General features: G+C 40.0%; 1 protein-coding gene across 2 annotated transcripts in view; it reads right to left on the bottom strand.

Annotated features, from left to right (window-relative positions):
• pigg (phosphatidylinositol glycan anchor biosynthesis class G (EMM blood group)) overlaps positions 1-22,654 on the bottom strand; it is a 59,209-nt gene that overhangs the window by 12,577 nt on the left and 23,978 nt on the right. For both annotated transcript variants that reach the window (XM_088343304.1, XM_088343305.1), the window contains exons 7-10: positions 18,885-19,102; positions 15,612-15,896; positions 9,257-9,645; positions 7,042-7,233 (exon numbers count right to left, since the gene is read on the bottom strand). In XM_088343304.1, coding sequence (XP_088199430.1) covers positions 7,042-7,233; positions 9,257-9,645; positions 15,612-15,896; positions 18,885-19,102 — 1,084 coding nt within the window. The remainder of the gene's footprint in view (positions 1-7,041; positions 7,234-9,256; positions 9,646-15,611; positions 15,897-18,884; positions 19,103-22,654) is intronic.

Genomic DNA, 22,654 nt, shown 5'->3' with positions numbered 1-22,654 from the left:
ACAATTATAAGCAATGGACTGAAATTGGATGTTCTAAAACACCGTACACATAGGGTTAAGATTTCCGTTTTTTTCTCGAAAATTGCCAAAATTTTACCATTTTGGGAAATTTCAAAGTCGTTGAGCTACCTCTAAATATTATCCAAATTGTTCAAAATTGCACACAGTGTGTTTTTATCGATATAAGAACATATGCGGGGGGTCAGAGCCCAATATTTCAAAAAAAAAAATTTCGACCCCCATTAAGGACCACCCTACTTTAGGCTCGTGTTTTCAAACAAAGGATCGCTAATGGTAAGAAAGGCTTCATTACCAAAATTACGGTGTAAAAGGTGCAAAAACACAATAATGGCAGAGCCTAAAGGAGCTGAGCGAGCAATGGAAATGTTTTATTAATCAGTGTGTTTTATGGAACCTGTTACAGAGAAAAGGGGCAAAGCAATACACCTCATACAGCTCTATTATTCATTACTCTCCCACCAATATTGAGGATATTGCACTCATCACTAATTTATGCAGGTACGAAGTCATTAATGTATGAGGAGAGTAACTTATTTAAGTTTATGTCATTTAGTGTGCATCTAAAACAATTCTAGCAGTCAGTCGAAGAAATTATGAGTCTTATATTTAATCTGTAGTTTTCTCCCTCTGGTTGACATGTGCAGTGCTTGGTTGGAAAATGATGATTTCCCAGGGGATATATTTTCCCCCCTTGTAAACTACCCTGACAACATTCGAAAAAATTTAGTTTTCTCACGTGGTGTTTAGAGAGAGGGCAAGTTCAAATATTAGAATGTAGGACATGACTGCAACTCATATTAGGCTAAATATGTTTGCACACTGGCAAACAGCAGCTTTGACATGGCTCAGAGGTGGAAAAATTACTAATTCATACCAAGTTTTCATATGACTTTTATGCATTTAATGTATTTCCTTCTTGACAATATAAAATTTCAAATGTCTGGTTTTGTAAAGGTTAACAAAGTCACATGACAAAGCAAATCATTCAAACCTTGTGCGGTGTTAAAATCAACAGCAGAGAACAGCAAAAAATACCTTATAAGTAGGAGAGAAGCTGTCAGGATTTTATGTTACCTTGGAAACAAGCACTGGTGTGGTTAAGAAAGGTAAGACCGTGGCCAATCCCCTCATGTTTTAAATGGCCTCTTCATAAATCACCTAGCTGAAAACTAACACCTTCAGTAAATCAGGCTAACAACCAACTGGCGGCTTTAGAAAAACATAAAAGCAAGGAGTGGAGACAGCATTCTTGACACAGACACACAAAAAAGAGAAAAAGAGTTGACCGGCAGTACTTTTGGATTTTGTTTTGTTTTACTATTTTTTTTTTACATTTTTGACCCTGAACTTTCAAAATGCTAGAACTTTCAAGTGCAACTGAAAATTTCATTAAAAACAAGCATACAAACAAACAGAATTCAGGTCTAATTTGAAACACAGGTAAGGAAAACAAATTTGGAAGATATTATCAAAACTAAGGCAGACAAATTTCTGGTTTATATTGATATTTTTTTAAAGGATTACTATTTGGACATGAACAGTAATGCCTCCAAAATGGATTTTGCTCTACCTGCACAAAATATGCGCTGTATAAATTATTCATTTTTAATTGAAAATGCTACTAGAAGAATTACTCAATTTTCCTGTAAAATAAGAAAATAATCCTTGATATAAACAAATTATAGGGCAGTTTGAAGATAATTGCTCTTATTTTAGGAGTTATTTTATTTTCCCGAGATAAAATAGGTGCGATAGTAAAATACAAAAAATAGTTGAAATACGCAACATTTTATTGCAATGTATGAATTTAGTTCATATCACATAACATGCATGATTAAACAAATAATATCTAATTATATTTTAAATTTCGGCTAAGCGTATTTTGTTTCTGTTGATCATTAGAACTACTGTATTTTTGGGATTAAAAGGCGCACCCAAAAAACCCTGAATTAGCCAGAAATTTCGAGGGAACCTTATAGCCCGGTACGGTACACTATGCAAAACGCTAAATACGGTGGATAAAATTGGTAATGGTTACAGTACTTATACGTGTGCATTACTACACAAAGTTTTAAGGTATACTACTGCATTTGTGCAATGATCGATCAATCGTAAAACATCCATCCATCCATTATCTTCCGCTTATCAGAGGTCGGGTCGCGGGGGCAGTAGCCTTCAAAGGGATGCCCAGACGTCCCTATCCCCAGCCACCTCCTCCAGCTCATCCGACGGGATCCCGAGCCGTTCCCAAGCCAGCCGAGAGACAGTCTCTCCAGCGTGTCCTGGGTCGCCCCCGGGGCCTCCTGCCGGTGGGACATGGCCGGAACACCTCCTGAGGGAGGCGTCCAGGAGGCATCCTTTTAAGATGCCCGAGCCACCTCAACTGGCTCCTCTCAATGTGGAGGAGCAGTGGTTCTACACAGAGTCCCTCCCGGATGACGGAGCTTCTCACCTTATCTCTAAGGGAGAACCCAGACACCCTGCGGAGGAAACTCATTTCGGCCACTTGTATCCCGGATCGTGTTCTTTCGGTCATGACCCAAAGTTCATGACCATAGGTGAGAGTAGGAACGTATATCGACCGGTAGATTGAGAGCTTTGCCTTTCGGCTCAGCTCCCTCTTCACAACGACGGACCGGTACAGGGTCCGAATCACGGCAGACGCTGCACCGACCAGTCTGTCGATCTCCCGTTCCATCCTACCCTCACTCGTGAACAAGACCCCAAGATACTTAAACTCCTCCACTTGGGACAAGATCTCTTCCCCAACCCGGAGGGAGCATGCCACCCTTTTCCAACTGAGTACCATGGTCTCTGACTGGGAGGTGCTGATCCTCATCCCGGCTACTTCACACTCTGCTGCGAATCGCTCCAGCGAGAGCTGAAGATCATGGCCTGAGGAAGCCAACAGCACCATGTCATCTGCAAAAAGCAGTGACGCAATGCTGAGGCCCCCAAACCGGAGTCCATCCCGGCCAAGGCCTAGAAATTCTGTCCATAAAAGTTACGAACAGAATCGGTGACAAAGGGCAGCCCTGGCGTAGTCCAACCCTCACCGGGAACAAATCCGACTTACTGCCGGCAATGCGGACCAGACTCTGGCACTGGGCATACAGGGACCGCACAGCCCGGATATGACTGTGCGGTACCCCATACTCCCAAAGCACCCCCCACAGGGCCTCCGAGGAACACAGTTGAATGCCTTCTCCAAGTCCACAAAACACATGTAGACCGGACAGGCAAACTCCCATGCACCCTCAAAGACCCTGCAGAGTGTGTAGAGCTAGTCCAGTGTTCCACGGCCAGGACGAAAACCCCACTGTTCCTACTGAATCAGAGATTCGACCTCCTGGCGGACCCTCCTCTCCAGTACCCCTGAATAGACCTTACCAGGGAGGCTGAGAAGTGTGATTCCCCTGTAGTTGGAACACACTCTCCGGTCCCCCTTCTTAAAGAGGGGAACCACCACCCCAGTCTGCCAGTCCAGAGGCACTGTCCCCGATGTCCACGCAATGTTGCAGAGGCGTGTCAACCACGACACGCCCACTACATCCAGAGCCTTAATAAACTCCGGGCGGATCTCATCGACCCCTGGGGCCCTGCCACCGAGGAGCTTTTTGACCACCTCTGTGACTTCAACCCCAGAGATGCGAGAGCCCAACTCAGAGTCCTCCGGCTCTGCTTCCCCAGAGGAAGACGTGTCGGTGGGATAGAGGAGGTCTTCGAAGTACTCCGCCCACCGATTGACAACGTCCCTGGTCGAGGTCAGCAGCGCCCCATCGGCACTATACACAGTGTCGATTGCACTCCGCGTCCCCCCCTAAGACGTCGGATGGTGGACCAGAATTTCGTCGAAGCCGTTCGGAAGTCGGCTTACATGGCCTCGCCCAACTCCTCCCATGCCCGAGTTTTTGCCTCGGCAACCGCCGAAGCCGCATTCCGCTTGGCCAGCCGATACCTGCCGGCTGCTTCCAGAGTCCCACAGGCCAGGAAGGCCCGATAAGACTCCTTCAGCTTGACGGCATCCCTCACCGCCGGTGACCACCAACGGGTCTGAGGGTTGCCGCCGCGGCAGGCACAGACTACCTTACGGCCACAGCTCCGATCAGCCGCTTCGTCAATGGAGGCGCGGAACATGGTCCACTCGGACACAATGTCCCCCGCCTCCCTCGGGACATGGGAAAAGTTCTGCCGGAGGTGCGAATTGAAACTTCTTCTGACAGGAGATTCTGCCAGCCGTTCCAAACAGACCGTCACCACACGCTTGGGTCTGTTGGGTCGGACCGGCATCTTCCCCCACCATCGAAGCCAACTCACCACCAGGTGGTGATCAGTTGACAGCTCCGCCCCGCTCTTCACCCGAGTGTCCAGAACATGCGGCCGCAGGTCCGACGAAACGACGACAAAGTCGATCATCGAACTACGGCCTAGGGCCTAGGGTATCCTGGTGCCAAGTGCACAAATGGACACCCTTATGTCTGAACATGGTGTTCGTTATGGACAAACCATGCCGGGCACAGAACACCACTCAGGTTCGTAAAACATTTGCTTAAAAATCGGATTCACGTCATGGTGAGGAAGGCACTAACGCCTATTCACTTGACCGCCATTGATACAGATACACCAAAAGTTGTTTAGTTTTTTATATTTATTTATATTTTTCAAGACTACTTTTTCATTTCTCCATTGAATAAAATGGAATGCCTTTTTGTATGTAATCTGTACCACTAGTGGTTAGATTTGAGCATTCTAACTGCCGCTACTCAGATTCATTTCCCGTTGCATACAAGTTTATGTGATTATGATCTGCAACATTTTTCAACTGATCATTGCGATAATATATACTGTAAGTCAAGTAAAATGAATATTAGTCATTTAATAAATACTGTAGGCCCGAGTGTTGTTTTAATCCCGTGTCCCTTATTATCCTGAGCGCCTTACATTACATATTATAATATATATATATATATATATATATATATATACATATACACATATATATAGTTGACAGAATACTATTTTAGGGGTTGCCCCTTATAGTTCAGTTCACCTTATATGCGGAAAATATGGTATCATTCCCGATGAACATGGCTTCTGACAAAAAAAAAATGGTTTGTGTGGTCTTGTTTGGCTACGTGGGACTGCATACTTCATTGGCGGAGCTTTAAAATGTGAAGATGAAGGACAAAATGTGGACCATATTGCGCAATTTCTCTCAGGTTCTCTCTACGATAAGCTGTGACAGATGGGAAGCTCCTTTAGTCAGCGCATCATTTAGCCAAGAAGCAGAATTGAGTACTTCAGACGCTCCTTTGAGTCTACTGCTATTACACTGGAGAACATCAGTGTGAGCAACAACTAGTTACTACTCTGTCCTTACTACGGTAATTTAATATTGCATAAAGCCATTCACTTCAAGAGCTTTTTCTTAGAATGCATTTTATATTCTATGTAAATATTGTTAATTAATGTTTAATCTTATGTGTGCTGCAATGACACTTTTACTTTGGATATCATTAAAAAAACGTTATTGAAGACCCAATGGACCTTTGGCATTGGTAATATTACCTATAATTTCTAAGGCCGACGACAGATCCTTAGTAAACCAGTAAGAGCCTGCTGTGTGTTTGTCGTATAAAAAGCATGTGTGTGTGTTCCTAGCTGTCTACAGGGTTCACAGGTGTCTCAAGATGGGTTTGAATACATTTCCATTTTTAAGCATTGATCTGTATGCATGGGTACATTTGAACTGGAAACAAGCACAGCAGTCCTGATGAAGATGAAACAGTTCATGTGTGCTGCAGGTGTGGAAAACAAATACAAAGACAGCACACAAATGAAATAAACGCAAAAAGGTTTTGGGGTTGAAGGGGGGCTATGTGGGTTGCTTATATAGAGAAGCCTTTGAAATCCTAAAGAAAGATGAATTGTATTTATTGTCATTGATATCAACATAGTGAAACATTGTATGCAACAAGATTAGACATAGCACTCCACGGTCAACACGTGAAAAAGACTTTAGAGAAACAGGCAGAAATATCTACAACATAGTGCTTAGAGACTGGCCTAAGCTATAATAATTTGTGCAATTAAAGAAAAGTGCATTGTTACAATAGTGCAATGAAAAGTAGTACAATACCATTTATCAACAAAATTCAAAATAAATCGTTTTTTGCGCGCTTGTTAAGGGTGAATTCCCTGTGAAAAAACGGGCTCTGAGCCTGTCCTTGTTTTAAGGGACCCAAATGGGGTTTTGGAAAAGACTGGCAATGTCCATCATCTAAAAAAAAATACTGTTTTTCTCTGAAATAAGTGCATGTGTTAATGTTTGTACACGGTATAGTGAGATATACTCACGCCTAATGAGTGAGTGTCTTCCCCGAAAAAAGGGGATGTGATGGCTATCACATGTCAATCATATCGTTTGTTCAAAGAAAAAAAAAGTCTAAGGTTACAGCATTGCCTCATGCGGGTGGCCTCTGTATGAGCGGGGGTGAAAGGTTGCACTTTTAATTAGGTGAGCCAGTGGCAGAATCTGCCGAGCAGGACAGGAAAGGTTATGAGAGGGCTGGCAATTGCATAGTGATAGTTGTTTCCCCACACAAAGAATAAGAACACAACTCCACAGAATTCTTTCATAAAAATAAGGTAAATACAAAAATCATGTTTTGTTGTTAATTAAAGTGTAACATTGAATATCGTCACCATCACGTTTGGCTTTATGGTGAGTGAGATCTACCATATTTTCTGCACACATAAGGCGCACCGAACTATAAGGCACATAAAACAGACTGCAGGAAGAGCTACTGTGTTTATGTGTGTTTCTTCAATGCAGTACTGAAAAATATTTTTTTTTCACAGCTTTGAGCCGAAAAAAGTCCTACAAAATATTAGACAAAATTAAAACTCTAGTATCCATTATTTAAATGGTGGATTCAAATCAATTCATTGGCATATTACGGCAGTATTTCCTCAAGGTTTTGAGTGACGTTTATGGTCAAGTGGCTCATAAAAACTTACCTTGACACGTGCTGACTGGAGCGTTGCCAGGGAAACAAGATGTTTTCAACAGCAGCCCGGTAACTGTACACCCCCAAAAGTCCAAGAGCTAGGGCAACCTTGGACACCATTGAACATCGTCTTTGGACCAGGAAGTAGATGAAAACCAAACATAGTGCAGACAACAGGGACAGGACCACTTTGTGTTCAGCGCTGGAAGGAGAAACAGAAAAAAATACTTAAATCGTGTATTTGTGAGATCTCCAATTTGTTCCTGTAAAACATTTACACTTTTGAAACATTCAACTAATTAAAATTAGATAAACATCTCTGCAGAGTCTTCATCAAGGTTAAACCATGAACAAAACTACCAACCTTGAGGCGTATCTTTCTTTGAAACTTGATATTTGGATAATGGTGGAAATTTTAATGGATGTGAAAATAAAACACAGTTGAATAGGAAGTTTCTTTATGCAGTTGATTAGACTTAGGTCTGAAAATTCAGACAGGGGTCTCATTTATGAGCATGAGGCAACGTAGGTAGGCAAAAAGATAGACTGGGAAAAGGTCAGAATCTATATCTTCATTCGACGGTGCCATGCATGTTAAAGGAGCCATCACTATGCATTGTGCAGTTGAGTGAATATTTATCAGTTGGAAGTCTTAAAAAAAATCAAAAGTGTTTTACTTAAAGACCTGTATGATTAAATACATCTTGAAAAAGAAAAGCAAGGGATAATTGAGTAAGAAAGCATGATGGCAACGTAGAGAGAAATAATATGAAAGGGAAAGATACAGAAATGGAGTAATAGAGTGTAAATGAAGAGGGTGATAGATTAAGAGGAGGAGCAAAGGAGAGAGGGAGAATAGATCAGAGTTGGAGAGGGTCAGGGGGAGAGAGAGAAATAAAGAGGGAGCGGAGAGACAGAGTGAACAAAGATAATGAAAGAGGGGAGCTGGAGATAGAAATGCACACCTAAAAGGGATTGAGGAAGGTGGAAAGTGAGAAAGGGACAGATGAGGGAGTTTGGTAATGAGCGAATAAAGGGAAAAGTAGAGGGTTCAGGGAGACAAGGAGAGATGGAATAGGATAGGAGTAAGATAAGGCTGCAGGTATTAAAGCCTGACCCAACCTGAGCTTGATCAAATAACTTGATTTAGAGGACAAAATGTAGGTTAAACAAGACTGTATACAAAACGTTTGGACTAGTTGTTGCACGGTGAATACATTTTGCGACCATCGTACCGGCCCTGGACCTGATCTATGGCATCATTGAGAACCTACTGCAATAATCAAGATTTTGGAACAGTCAACTGGACATTCTGTTATTTCCTACATTTCATGTTGATGATGTCTGTGTATATGCCCTTGCAACACCCATTGCAGCCTAGTCATCCTGTCACCTTCTCATGGGTAATCCCTTCTCAAAGTTTCCTTATCCATCTTATGCGGAGGTCTTTGAGTTTTTCTCTTGCCCTCATGTAAGTTTCAAAACATAGGATGGTGTAACGGTGGTCTGTGCAGCACTTTGAGACTTTTTGTGATTGTATAAATGAACATGACTCGACTATAAACATTTAAATTTTTTATATTTATTTATTTATTCATATTTATTTTCCATCATTGACAAATTTTTGTTGAGTTTTTCGAGAGTTGTCAGGAAAATTTCAAGGCTCAGTCATTTTGACGGGGTGGAAATTGGGCCATTAACCACAGCAGCAGTACTTCCGTAAGGGTTTAGTGCTGCACTTTGAGAGAGAGAGGCAGAGAGACAAAGAAGAACAATGCTTGGTGGATAATTCTTAAAACAAAGGGCTGCGAGAGAGAACCCCAGCCCGGCCCAACCCAAAAGTAATAATCTAAATTTTAGGACGGGCTTAAGATATTACCTCTATATAGCTAAAAGAAGTGATAAAGGGAGGGCAAGATATTGATGGATAGAAGACAATGGAGAGAGGGAAATTGACAAAGAGAGAAAAAGAGCATGAGAGGAAGGGTAAAGTAAGGGGAGGAAGAAGAGCGAGAGAGCGAGAGCAATAGTAGGAGAGAGGTACATATGAAGGGATAAGAACAAAAAGTATGCGGGTGGAAGGAAAACCCAGAGAGGAAAAAAAAGAGGACGACAATTTCTATATGAAGCCATATACCAAATTTAAATTTATTGAAATGTAACTTAACTTTTGATTGTCAATTTAAAAAATAACTATTTCATGATTACATAGTATCCAATCCCACCTGTTAAGCCAGTGGCCCAGGTCAGGAATATGCGCCCACTGTACGCCCGTCTGGTTGAGGGAGCGCAGCAGTCGGCAACAGAGTAGTACAAAGGGCGGTGTGGCTAAAGACAGCCACTTCTCAGAGTGCTTATCTCCAGTGGTGTTGTCCTTACAACCACAAACAAACTCCTCTTCGCTTCCCAGGCTACCTCTCTCACTGAAGTACTTGCGACACACATCCTGGAAGACTGCCAGGCAGAGTGTGCTGAGCAGGAAATACCACGTTTGATGCTCCTCTTCTATGAAACTGCTGGCTCCCAAACTGAGGGTGTGACCAGCCGTGCCCACGAGCAGCAAAACGTCCAAATCAGACAGGGACCACTCAACGCTACTCATTTTAAAGGCTGTCTGCAGAAAAGGGAAAACAAAACGAGTGAGACAGTTCAAACTTCAAGCCGAAAAGTGAGGTTTAGAAACAAACTAGAGAAAGTCTTTTAGCTGTATCAGCTTTGAGTTACTTGAGTTAAATTCGCAGAAAGGAAATGAGACGTAACCTTTAAAGAATTACGTGAGGAGAGGATCAAATATTTAGTAGACCCATTGAGAGAAGACAACTTCAGTTTCACCATAGAAGATAATGATGTCCAGTAGCATCCTACAGTTGAATTTGAAAAATGTATCTTAAAATTAACACTAGCAAAATATTACTCATAAAAATAAATGTCAAATGAAGGAAAGTTAATTGTACCATATTTTCTGAAATGAAATGACCTGAAATGATCTGCATTTATATAGCGCTTTTCAAGTCAATTACTTCCCAAAGCGCTTTACATTGTGCTTCACATTTCCCAATAGCGGCCGTGATCTGTGCAGCCATGTAAGGCGCTAACCTGCTTATTGGGGGTTCAATGTCTTACCCAAGGACACTTCGACATGTAACACGGACAAGCCGGGATTCAAACTGGGATCCCTTAATCCTAAGACGATCACTCTACCTCCTGAGCTACTGCCGTCCCCCTGAGCTGCTGCCGCCCCCAGAGTGCACCTAAAAACCTGATATTGGCCAGAAATTTAAAAGTGCACCTTAGAACACGGTGTGCCTTTTATGTGTATAAAATTGGAAACACATACAGTATTCATTTGTATGCAACGCTACAAGGGTTTAAAGTATACGACCATGTTTGTGCAATGATAAATCAAACGAATAACATCGCTGACCAAAATTGCAGAACATTGTATGTAACAGGGGCGGCACGGCAGCTGAGCAGTTAGCGCGTCCGCAGCACAGTTCTGAGGTCATGGATTTAAATCCAGCTTCCAGCCTTCCTGTGCAGAGTTCGGATGTTCTTCCCGTGCTTGCGTGGGTTTCCTACGGGCACTCCACTTTCCTACCACATTCCAAAATCATGCATGTCTTGTTGATTGGCCGGTCTGAATTGTCCTTAGGTGCTAATGGCCGAGTGAGTTGTCCGTCCCTGTGTGCCCTGTGACTGGCTGGAAACTAGTTCAGGGTGTCCCTTTCCCACTGCCCGAAGATAGTTGGGATGGGCTCCAGCACCCCAGCGACCCTACTGGGGATAAGCAGTGCAGATATTGTGCGGATGGATAAAACGGGAATCAAACAGCAGTGCAAGTGATGAAACCGAACATCTAGACCCCAGAGATGCAGATAACAAATATTTTTAGATTATTCTCATTATCACACTATTTTTACTCATGGTGCAAGAAACAAATCTTGAGAGAATAAGGAAACAAAGTCGTCCTGAAAAATATATATAAAAAAAAAAAAGTAAAGTCAGATTCATCATGTCAAGTCAAGTCAAGTCATTTTTATTTGTATAGCCCTGTATCACGAAGAGTCTCAAAGGGCTTCACAGATTGTTACACTATATTACACAAACTATTTTCAACCGACAAGAGGAGTAGGTTATTCATATGCAATGGAGTAGAAGTGAGTTTTAAGTTTAGATTTAAACATTTCCACTGAGGTTGCAGATCGAATCTCAGGGGGAAGAGCATTCCACAGCACCGGTGCCCGGATGGAGAACGCTCTCGAACCAGCAGAAGACTTTTTTGCTCTCGGGATCATCAGAAGACCAGCACTCTCAGATCGTAGGCTTCGGACCGGGACATAGTGGCAGATCAGATCTGAAAGATAAGAGGGAGCAAGTCCATGTATGATTTTGTACAATACTAAGAGAACTTTGAAGTCACATCTTTGGCTAACTGGGAGCCAATGCAGGTTAGCCAAAATCGGTGTTATGTGATCGTACTTTTTTGTCCTGGTTAAGAGCCTCGCTGCGGCATTTTGTACTAGCTGAAGAGACTTGATTCTGGACTTCGGGAGACCGGAGAGTAGTGCATTGCAGTAATCGAGACGGGAGGTAACAAATGCATGAATTATTGTTTCCGCATCAGACTGAGACAGTATTGAACGGATTTTAGCAATGTTGCGAAGATGGAAGAAGGCAGTTCTAGTAATTTGCTTTACATGCATCTCAAAGGATAGATCAGGGTCAAATATGACACCTAAATTTTTAACTGAGTCACTCTGTGTGATGTGACATTTGTCAATGTTCACAGCAGTTTTTGAGAATAAGTCCCGGCATTTAGAAGGACCAATGACTAACATTTCAGTCTTTTCAGAGTTAAGACGCAAGAAATTGAGTGACATCCACTCTTTTATCTCAGTGAGACAGGCCTCCAAATTTCCACAGTTTAGTGTGGAAGATTCCTCCAACGGAAGATATAGTTGAGTGTCGTCTGCATAGCAATGGAAGCTGATATTGTACTTGCGAATAATATCACCTAATGGAAGCATGTAAATGTTGAAAAGTAGGGGGCCGAGCACTGAACCCTGCGGAACACCGCAGGTAACATTAAAGGGCTCAGATGTCGTTTCACCATATTTAACACAGTGCGTCCTATCTGAGAGGTAGGATTTGAACCACGAGAGGACGGCTCCTGAGAGACCAATCCATTTTTCCAACCGTTCTAGTAGGATATTGTGGCGCACTGTGTCAAAAGCAGCACTAAGATCCAGCAGCAGCAAAAGTGATGAAGCGCCAGAATCCATTGACATTAGGAGATCATTTGTTACCTTGATCAGAGCTGTCTCAGTAGAGTGGTTAGCCCTGAATCCTGATTGCATGGATTCAAAAAGGTTATTCTCGGATATGAAAGCATTCAGCTGCTGTGCCACTACTCTTTCGAGTACTTTAGAGAGGAAAGGTAGGTTTGACACAGGTCTGTAATTACTTAATATTTCTGGATCAAGGTTGGGTCGTTTCAGTGTGGGTTTAATAACGGCGGACTTAAAAGCTGCTGGAACTACACCTGAGGAGAGTGATGTATTTATAATATTTAGAACTGAAGGCCCAAGGACGCTAAAAAGACTTTTAATAAGTGAACCTGGGAGCGGGTCGAACTGGCAAGTTGTCGGTTTGGCCGCATTCACCACTTGTTTGAGATCATCAAGTGACAGTTCACTAAAACCGGCCATTTTCCCAGGGCAGCCACCCTGTCGTGCATCTGTAAATTTCAGTCCTTTAATACGTGTGGTACTAACAATATCTTTTGCAATTTCTTCCTGTATGCATTGAATCTTCTTAGTGAAGAAGACCATTAACTCCTGAGCAGAGTGTGTCGAACTGTCTGCGATAGGCTGTTGCCTTGTAAGCGATGCTACAGTGTCAAAAAGGGCTTTGGGGTTGTTCTTTTGAGACGCAATCACCTTCGAAAGGTAGGCCGATTTTGCAGAGGCAAGGGCCGCTTTATACTTTAACAAGCTGTCACACCAGGTTTGATGGAAAACCTCAAGCTTGGTAGCGCGCCATTTTCTCTCCCATTTCCTGCATTCTTTTTTAAGGGTTCTAGTTTCATCAGTAAACCAAGGTGTGCGTCTTTTAGGACGTGATTTTAGTTTTATGGGCGCTATTGAATCCAGCACACTAGTCAGGGTGGTATTGAACTCATTCATGAGTGAGTCAATCGAGCCATTGTATTTAGGAAAGGACGCAACTGCTCCAGGAAGGAGTTCAAAGAGCTCAGAAACTGTGCCAGTGCTTATATTGCGTCCGCTAAATCCCTCATCTTTATTAACTCTACATTTAGTTAGCACCTCAAATGTCACTAAATAATGATCAGAGATAACAGTAGTACACGGTAGCACCATAATGTTTGAGGTTAAAACTCCTCGAGTCAGAATCAAGTCTAGCGTGTTCCCATTTTTATGGGTTGGCAAGTCAACCAGTTGAGTAAAACCAAATGCATCAATTAGAGAACTAAACGCAATAGTAAGTGAACTGTGTGGGGAGTTCATATGAATGTTAAAGTCTCCCATAATTATAATTTTGTCTGCATAGGTTACTAGTTCAGACAAAAGTTCAGCAAATTCGTCTAAGAAAGTTGTGTATGGCCCAGGTGCACGATAGATAGTTATTACATCAATTGACAATTGAGGGGACCGCATCACAAGAGCCTCAAACGTTTTGTAATTATTAGAGGTACGTGTATTAAATTTGAGCGATTTTTCAGAGATTAGCGCAACACCACCACCTCTTTTCAGCGTGCGTGCTATATGACTACTCTCGTAGTCTGGGGGAGAGGCATAATTTAGCGCTAAGTGCTCATCCGGGCGTAACCACGTTTCACAAAGACCCATACAGTTAAGTTTATAATCACGAATAATGTTATCAACAAGTAAAGCTTTTGGAGCAAGCGATCTAATATTTAACAGACCAAATTTCAGTTTTGCTGAATCATTTGACTTAGCTGAACTCTTTGTAGTCTTTGTCGAGATCTTCAAAAGCTCCCGGCGTTGTGGCCGTTCGTGAGCGCTGAGTTTAAAGCGTCGGTTGTCCGGCGAGGAATGAATGGTGGAATTAGTTACATCCTCGCGTCCATCCTCGCGTCCATCTTGCTGCTTGGACTTCACACGCTTCACACATCTACCTGCACGGCAACCACGTTTCTGTTTTCTTTCTTTACGGGGCCGCCGCCGTCGTTTATTAAGAGGAATAGCTGTCCACAAGGATGCCGGGTCTCTTTGAAGTTCGCTCGGTATATCATAGGCGTTATAAAAAGTGCCCGAAAAGTCGAAATTTAGACGCCCACCCAACCGAATAAGTTCGTCCCTACTGTAAGTGTTTTTGGCCACACATGTGTCCAAAAGTGAAAGCAAAAAAGACAAGAGAACGGCAATAAATAGAAGATTAGCTGGACGAGCCGCAAGCATGTATCCATGCGCCGCCATGTTGGATTCTCTCATGCTCAGATAACCTAAATACCGTAGTTGTTTCCCTTGGCGTACCGTTCATTTTATTAAGATACACCATCCACAGCTCTTTTTGTAGATTTAATTGTATGCACTTTATAGTCCAGCGCACCCTATATATGAAAAATATTTGACAAAAGGCTATTTTTGGGGGGTGTGCTTTATAATCTAGATCGGAAAATACGTAATTAAACAGATAATTGCATTTATGTAAATTGTTTTAGTTATGTAAATAGAGTGTTTTCTACAAGGTGCATGGTTTATTCAAATCCAAACAAGGCTGAAGAAATTATTTTAGAGCAAAGTTGTCAAAAATACAGCTGCTGGACTATTTGTGGCCTGCCAACATTTCTCAGCAACCTACTGGCTCCTCTAAAATGTGTTTGATGATGCAAATTATAACAATTTAAAAATTGTAATGAAATATTTTTCAAAATGAACCCTTTTTGTCTAACCAACCTAATGCAGTCTATAAAAATCTAGGAAAAAACTCAGGAGTACTTTTGTTAAAGAGACATTGTATATTATTTATAGTAACACTGCCTAGGGGTTTAAAATAAACAATATTGATTTGAAATATATATATATATATATATATATATATATATATATATATATATATTTCATAGAAACATGCATTTCTTTTAATCACTCTTAATGCATTTTTTATTTTTCCTTTAATTATTTTTAACATGATATGAATCTCAACGAGAGGGTTTTGACATATCGTCTGCCATCTTGCTTTTAGTGTAATCCTAAGCAAAAAAAACAAAACAAAACCTTGCTTAAGGCCAGGAAAAAAAATGAGCAGAAAAATGGAGCAGTTAGGTTAATTTGAGTCTCCATAGTTTGTATTCTTCCTTCTGCTTTGAAGCACTTGTTTTTGGTTGCACTACACAAAACAGTGACATCTAATGGTTAAATATTACACAATGTCCCTTCAATTTGCACAAATAAAGAAAAATTGGGTTGTTTTGGACAGCACTTAAAATTGGGCGGTTTGGTATAAAACGGCCAAATGTGATTAATTTGATTTTAAATGTTTTTAAACGAGATTCTTGTCTTTAAATACATCGAATAAGTTCCAAACACAACTCACCTTCCCATAGGATTTAATCCCAAGTGGGAGCCGCTTCATCACCATGGAAAGAAACAAACAAAATACAGCTGAAGTGAAGGCGATAGCAGAAAATACAGCAGGCCAGGGGAGGCTGCAGAAGTAACAGGTGCTCTCTGCAGATGTGCACACCAGAACGTGCACAAACGCCAGCAGGAGGCACAGGAGGTAAAAAGGCAACGAGAGCAACGCCGAAAAGAGTGGGAGGTCCACGGCTGCAGAGCTGCTCAGGGCTTCGGGCATTGCCAGTAATAAAACCAGCAGGAGCTTTGAAAAAACACACATCAAAAAACAAAAAATACTGTGTCAATGGTGATTGCGTAGAGCAATTACATAAAATCAAAAACAACAACTGTCATGTACATTGAATAGATACATTTCTCTTAACAGACAAAATGTGAGCGTTTTTGTGTTGTATTTGAAGTCTTTCGCAGATTTATTGACTCCAGTTCCCATCTAAGAGCAGTGAGTTACGGAGGACAAAAGGATGACAATAATAAATATATATATTAAATAAATAGCAATATAAAAAAGTGATTCCTAAATTAAATTAAAAAAAAATGGAAAAGAATCTTTTAGATTCACTTTTGGAACCTTGTTTATTTTTCTTTATTATATGTTTGTTTTTATTTCATTTTTTATAGTTCAATATTGTGAAAATTTGCAAAGCATGCCAAGATTGTGTTTTAAATACAGCGATACCTTGGTACTCCAACGACTCAATTCAAACAAATCGGTATGCGAACAAAAAAATAACAGGAATATAAAAACTATGATGATTTTTGTTGGAAATAGTGATTCATACACAGTGATTCATACACTGTAGAAATGCTCTTGAATAGCACCCGTATGGAAAGTTGTTATTGAATATAGATAGATAGATAGATAGATACTTTATTCATCCCCGAAGGGAAATTCACATATAAGTAAATATGGTATATGGGGAGATGGTGCAGCACAGCAGAGCAGTGGTTAGCGCTTGTGCTGCAGAGTTCTGAGGTCATGAGATCAGACCTTCCTGTGTGGAGTTTATATGTTCTCTCCGTGCTTGCGTGGGTTTCCTCCGGGCACTCCGGTTTCTTCTCAAATTCCAAAAACATGCATTTCAGTTTAATTGGCTGTTTCAAATCGTCCCTAGGTGTGAATGAGCGAGTGAGTTGTCTGTCTCTGTGTGCCCTGCGACTGGTTGGCAACCAGTTCAGGGTGTCCCCTGCCCACTACCTGAAGACAGCTGGAATGGGCTCCAGCAACCCCGCGACCCTACTGAGGATAAGCGGTGCAGATAATGGATGGATGGATGTGGAGATGGTTAAACTTTTAAATCTGGACTACAAGCCGCGACTTTTCCCCCAAGCTTTAAACCCTGCGGCTTATGCAACGATGCTGCTAATTTATGCATTTTTTTCCTAATGGCTGCCAGGGGTGCCCGAGGAGTAAAGTTAAGAGTGAGACAGGTGAAATATATGTGTTGAGGAAGACGCAAGTTTAATGTAACTTTGTGAATGAATAAAAATAACATGAGCAGACCCTCATCATGGAAAAGGTGTCGAACTAAAGGGGACGGCTTACTTTCATATTAGGAATAATTGTACTCGTTTGTTTATTCATAAAAGGAAATGTTGTGGCAAAACGAACAGATTACAAGAAGCAATGTCAAACAAAGCAGAAATGTTCAAGGCTGATTTCTTTTAATCTGTCAGCAATATCATGTGCTTTGGAATACATAATTTACACAGTTGGATTCTATGGATTGTCCTTGAAGTAACGAAGCCATTTTCGCGCACATTCAAAGAAGTTGAAGACGGCCAGGGGATGTGATGGTGAGTTAAGCCGAATTTATAGTTTTCAAATATCTTGATTCAGACTGATCGTTTTGTTTCTCTGATGAGTGTATTTTGAAATAGTTATCATATCTTAAATCCCAAAAGGTAAGGCTTTACAAATATATGTGGCGTGATATTTCAGTGACTGGTGACATTGTACGGACACGTATTTACTTATCAAAAGTCCAGCAGCCCGCCGGCAGAATGTTAAGGAGTTAAGATACCGTATATTATTAAACTCTTTTTGTGTACCTTTTTTCTTAGTAAATATCTCATGTATCAATGTGGGCACATGAGGCTATTAGTAAGGTGCGACGTATGTATGTACAAAATGTTTTTTCCTATAAAAATGTACTGCGTGCGGCTTAGAATCAGGTGTGCTCTATAGTCAGAAATATACGGTGCTCTCCCAAAATAATCTAGAATGTGTTTTCTTGGAGACAGAACTGTAGTGCCCCACTACAGAAATTTGGAGATACTGGAAGCTCCCGGATAGCCCAGCGATTAACATTTGGAAAATGTTGATTTTGGACGCAATTTCTTGTTAAAAAAAATAAAAATAAATAAATAAATAAATAAAGGCGGGAAGAGTGAATGTTTGAATGGGACTAACGAGCGATGGGATTACTTTGGGAAATTTCCATCCGCAACCATTTGTAACACATAACGCAATACACCACACTCATCAAGTGTACCGTTTTTTTTTTTGTCTTATCTCTTTTTTTCCCCACACGATGAACTGTTCTTTTGCCCTGTGGTACTCTTGATTTGTTTGAATGGGATTTTTGTTTTATTTTTGAGTGTAAAACTGTTAAACACTCAAAAATTATTTAAGAATACAAAAACTTAATAGCAACTTAAAATTGATCGTAAAACACACAGGGAGCAAATGCAGCAATTTCAAAACTGGTGTAACATGCCCGTAAATTTTGCAGTATCTGCAAGCAGGAAATATTTTTGGGGGGAACGGTGAGCAAGGTACTACAGTAATCTAAACGCAAGGATATAAAAGCAAACGTCGGAAAGCATAATTTCGAGAGAGATAGTCTAACAACCTGTGTATCAATGTTTAGGTACATGTGTTATTATCATATTTTGGATATTTCTGATTGTCTAGATAGACACCTTATTAATCTTCCTGGCATTTTGAAATTCATAGGATAGGACAAAAATGAAAACAATTACTTGATATTGGAAAGAATTTTTCGCTACTCGAACAATTCTGTGTTCCAACAATGATCCTAAACAAATTATGGTTGAGTACCGAGGTATCTCTATACAAGCAACAAAAATAGGGATAAGTGTCATTATGAAAACATCAATTATTTTAAAATTGGCGGGCTTGTGTTTGACATGAGACAATTTAAGATGAATCAACAATGCACTTAAAAAAATATAATGCTTATAGGAAAAAATGACAGCAAACCCTTACCTGAAACACAAAGACCATTCCAGCAATCATGGAGTAGCTGTCATATTTTCCTGTCTGTTTGCTGAGGGCTGAGCTCATGGAGGACAGGGCCTCCAAATACTGCTTCAGAACCTTATTGCCCATGTTGTTCAAGACCTCAGCTGCACTGCCATCCAGGTAGCGCCTTGTCCAGCTCCCGTGAGCCTTCTCTGCCACGCGAAATTGTTCAAAGCCTGCAACTGGGATAAGAAAAAAAAAAAAAAAAAAAAAAAAAGACTGTGGTTTAAAATCTGTTTTGTGATTAACAGCTGCATTATTTTGACATAGCAAGCACCAATTGAAAATTTAAATAATTTTCTAGTATTTTCTTTGATATACACGTTTATAGATCTGTTAACTGCCAAGATTGTACAGGCACCACTTCATGTGGTGTGTCTTGGGCAAGTACAGCCTGGCGGCGCCGACCCTTTTCCAGGCCATTTATAAAAATTGCTCTTTCACATCAAACATATGGTACCGTTTTCCATGGTTGCCAGCAGCAGGAGTAGCCTCCTGAACTGACTTTAGATACAGCACCTTCATCGTCTGGTCGCTATTGTTTTTCGGTATAAAGAGACATCATATTACTACAGATGGTGCTGTGAAACATGGAAAAGCAGATAGCAAGGGAAGAATAAACAAAAGTGAAATCAATTACAGGTATGACTTAAGTTCTGATGTTGACTATGTTTTGTATATTGGTGCCCATTGTCGCTGTGTTAGACTTCTTGAACAATTTTACACATTATCTATCTTTATTGTTAATGTTAAATCTATTTTGTGTATTGTTACTTAATCCAACATCTTTGCAGTCTGGTCATCCCAGAAGGGAGATTATGTTTGTGGCCCCATTGTATTTTTGTTTTTGTTTTTAGTTTTTCCTCACCCAGACACAAGGAAAAACACACCTCTGGAAATGGTGACACACCACAGGAAATGGTGCCCCTGCGACCCTTGTAGTTAAGGGATCCAACAAACCAACAAACCTTGTTCAGATGCCGGTTTCAGATCAGGGGATGGTTTAATTAAAGCCTGTGCAGTCCTTTGAGACATTTTGGGTTAATAGCTTAATAAACAAATGTAACTTGACAAGTATCCTGATCTTGGACAGTGCAATAAAACCATTTTTATGTAATTTTTCTTATTATTTTTATTTATTTACAAATTGTTAACAAGGTGATTGTCTTTGTTTAAAATAGTTTTCTTTTGTAAAATACAACACCTAAATATCCTTAATGTTTAAATATAGAAATGTGGCAAAAAATCTACAGGCATAAAAGGTAATCCATACAATGAACTAAGTTATCAAATGGCTTGTTTGTGAAGCATTGTATTTACCCATCCATCCATTTTCTGCGCCGCTTACTCTCAATAGGGTTGTGGACGCATTCTATTTAGTTTTACCATATTTTTAAACATGATTTTTTGGTTAAGAAAGGGACAAAAAACTTTTGTAAAAACACACCATAGAATATGATTTAATAGTACTAATAATGTGTACAATTATTTGATTATATAGTTAAATGAATTTAAAATATATACTGATGCTTTTTTATTTTATTTAGTATAATAAGTTAAAAAAAAAATTGAAAATGAGAAAATTCATCCTCAAAATGAGCAAAATCCTCCACTTGTGAGACAATATATTTTTTGGAACATGCTTTTCTGGTAAAATACTTGCCTGCATTTAAATAGTGCTTTTCAAGTCACCAAATACCTCCCAAAGTGCTTTACAATGTATTTCACACTTACACATTCAAACACACACCGATAGCGGTGTTAGCCATGGAAGGCCCTGACCTGCTTATCAGGGGCTTATTTAGTGTGAATGCAATGCAATGCAATGCATGAGTGTACAACATACTTAATTTTTGCCTATTAAACAAAATATTGTTCAATAATCCTTAAAATTAAAACTATTTAATGAGCAACTTAAATACATTTAAAATAGTAACATAAGTTAACATATAGAAAGGTGCGAAAAAGAATCAATTAAAATGGGCAAAAGTATCCACCATGAGTTAATATTTGACCTATTTCCTGGAGTGGATGGAAGCAAGTGATGTGATGGTGCGTTGATGCAACTTTTTAAGATCTTAAGTGGCTTTGCGCCTTCGTATTTAAGAGTCACAGCAGTAATTTACACCATTGATGCACATGGATGCTGACTGAAAAATATATTCTCACTTATGCTTTTGTAGTCCATCCAAAGCCACACTGTGCTGTAATTGATTGAAACAAATGCATTAAAGAAAATCCCTCTCCTTTAAAATATATTTACCAGTACAACAAAGGAAGCCTTGTTCATGATAAATTGTTACTAAGGATTTGCCAAACAGAGGGGTTACTCAAAATATTAGAAGCCAGAGGCATGAATCAAACAATATCGATGGGCCTGGCTATCGTTTCATCAGCATCAAATACATCAAGTGGTAAATGGCCCTTCAAAAAAGCCACAGGTTAGAGGGCAAGGAAAACACAGTAAAAAGCTGGAAATACTTATTATTAAATTAGCAAACTATTCCAAAACATACATCCCATTAAGGAATGCTGGACTGATTTGAAGTTATTTTTTCACCTCGGCCGATCAATGCTGCCACTAAAAAGCTACATAATAAATGTTTCAGGTGTATGTTTCGACAACTTGAGATCCAATATCATGCATATGGAAAAGTGCAAAAATTAATTGAATCAACACATCCAGAAATCGCTCTTCTGAAATAATTTCCCTCTCATCTGATCACCATGGAAACCTCAGACTAAAATAGGAGAGCAAAAATGTCAGTTTGTCTCAGTGCCTGTCCGTCTAACTGGGAGAAGATGAAACGTTTTTTTCTCTTTCTTCATTTTATTTTTCTTGTAATCATCAGATTTTGTCATTAAGTTTATCAAACTGCATCTGTTGTATAAAACCATCACATTTGTAAATGTCATCAATAGAGAAAAGGTGAGAAAGCGTGGTTTTGTTAGGTTACTCCTGCATGGTCTGAGTGGCAAGCAAACCAAAATATATAATACATATAGGGGAATCTTCATTAGTGCACATGCTAGATAGATTTACAAAATTCATTCCATATTGTGAATATCATGTTTGATGTAGCTCATGATCCGGTGCATAACAAGTTTATTGATTTATTTGTTTTTGAAAAACTCCAGGCCTATTTATGTTTTTGCTGTCCTTCACCTGCTCCTCTTTTGAGCACATTCGTGGAATACAAATCACTGGTTCTTTTTAACACCGGAAAGGGTCATCAATATTGACTAAACGAAACCATTTGTATAGCTAAGGTTTATACAAACAGACACATTTGGACTGTGTTTCCAGCCACAAATCAAGAATTCACAGGAGAACATAACTAACTAATAGAAAAGAAAGATAGGATTTAAGATTATTATTCTATCATTGAATTAATTGAAAATTATTTTGTTGATGAACCAATAAATTGTATGTTTTCATTTTATTTCCTGTATTCTATAACAGACCGATAAAGCCATTAAAGTAAAGAACATGTCTATTTATTTTTAGTTACAGGTTTGGCCCATTAAATAATCCCCCTAGCGTCATCTTGAAATTATCAGCCTTCAAAATAATTCCTTTTGAAGAAATTCCCAAAACATTCAGCGTAGAGCAAATAAGCCCAGCACAAAATTGACTACCACATTCCTTTTTATTCCATGTTATTTTTTTATTTCTTTTTTACAAACAAACTGTAAAGTTGCCCAGTTCAAATAACTTAAAACTTTGGAATGGA

The sequence above is a fragment of the Urocampus carinirostris genome, chromosome 9, assembly GCF_059441175.1.
Source record: "Urocampus carinirostris isolate Australia breed hairy pipefish chromosome 9, RoL_Ucar_1.0, whole genome shotgun sequence".
Classification (NCBI taxonomy): Eukaryota; Metazoa; Chordata; class Actinopteri; order Syngnathiformes; family Syngnathidae; genus Urocampus; species Urocampus carinirostris.
Note: the sequence above shows the minus strand (reverse complement) of the source record. Positions and strands in the feature narration are given on the sequence as shown.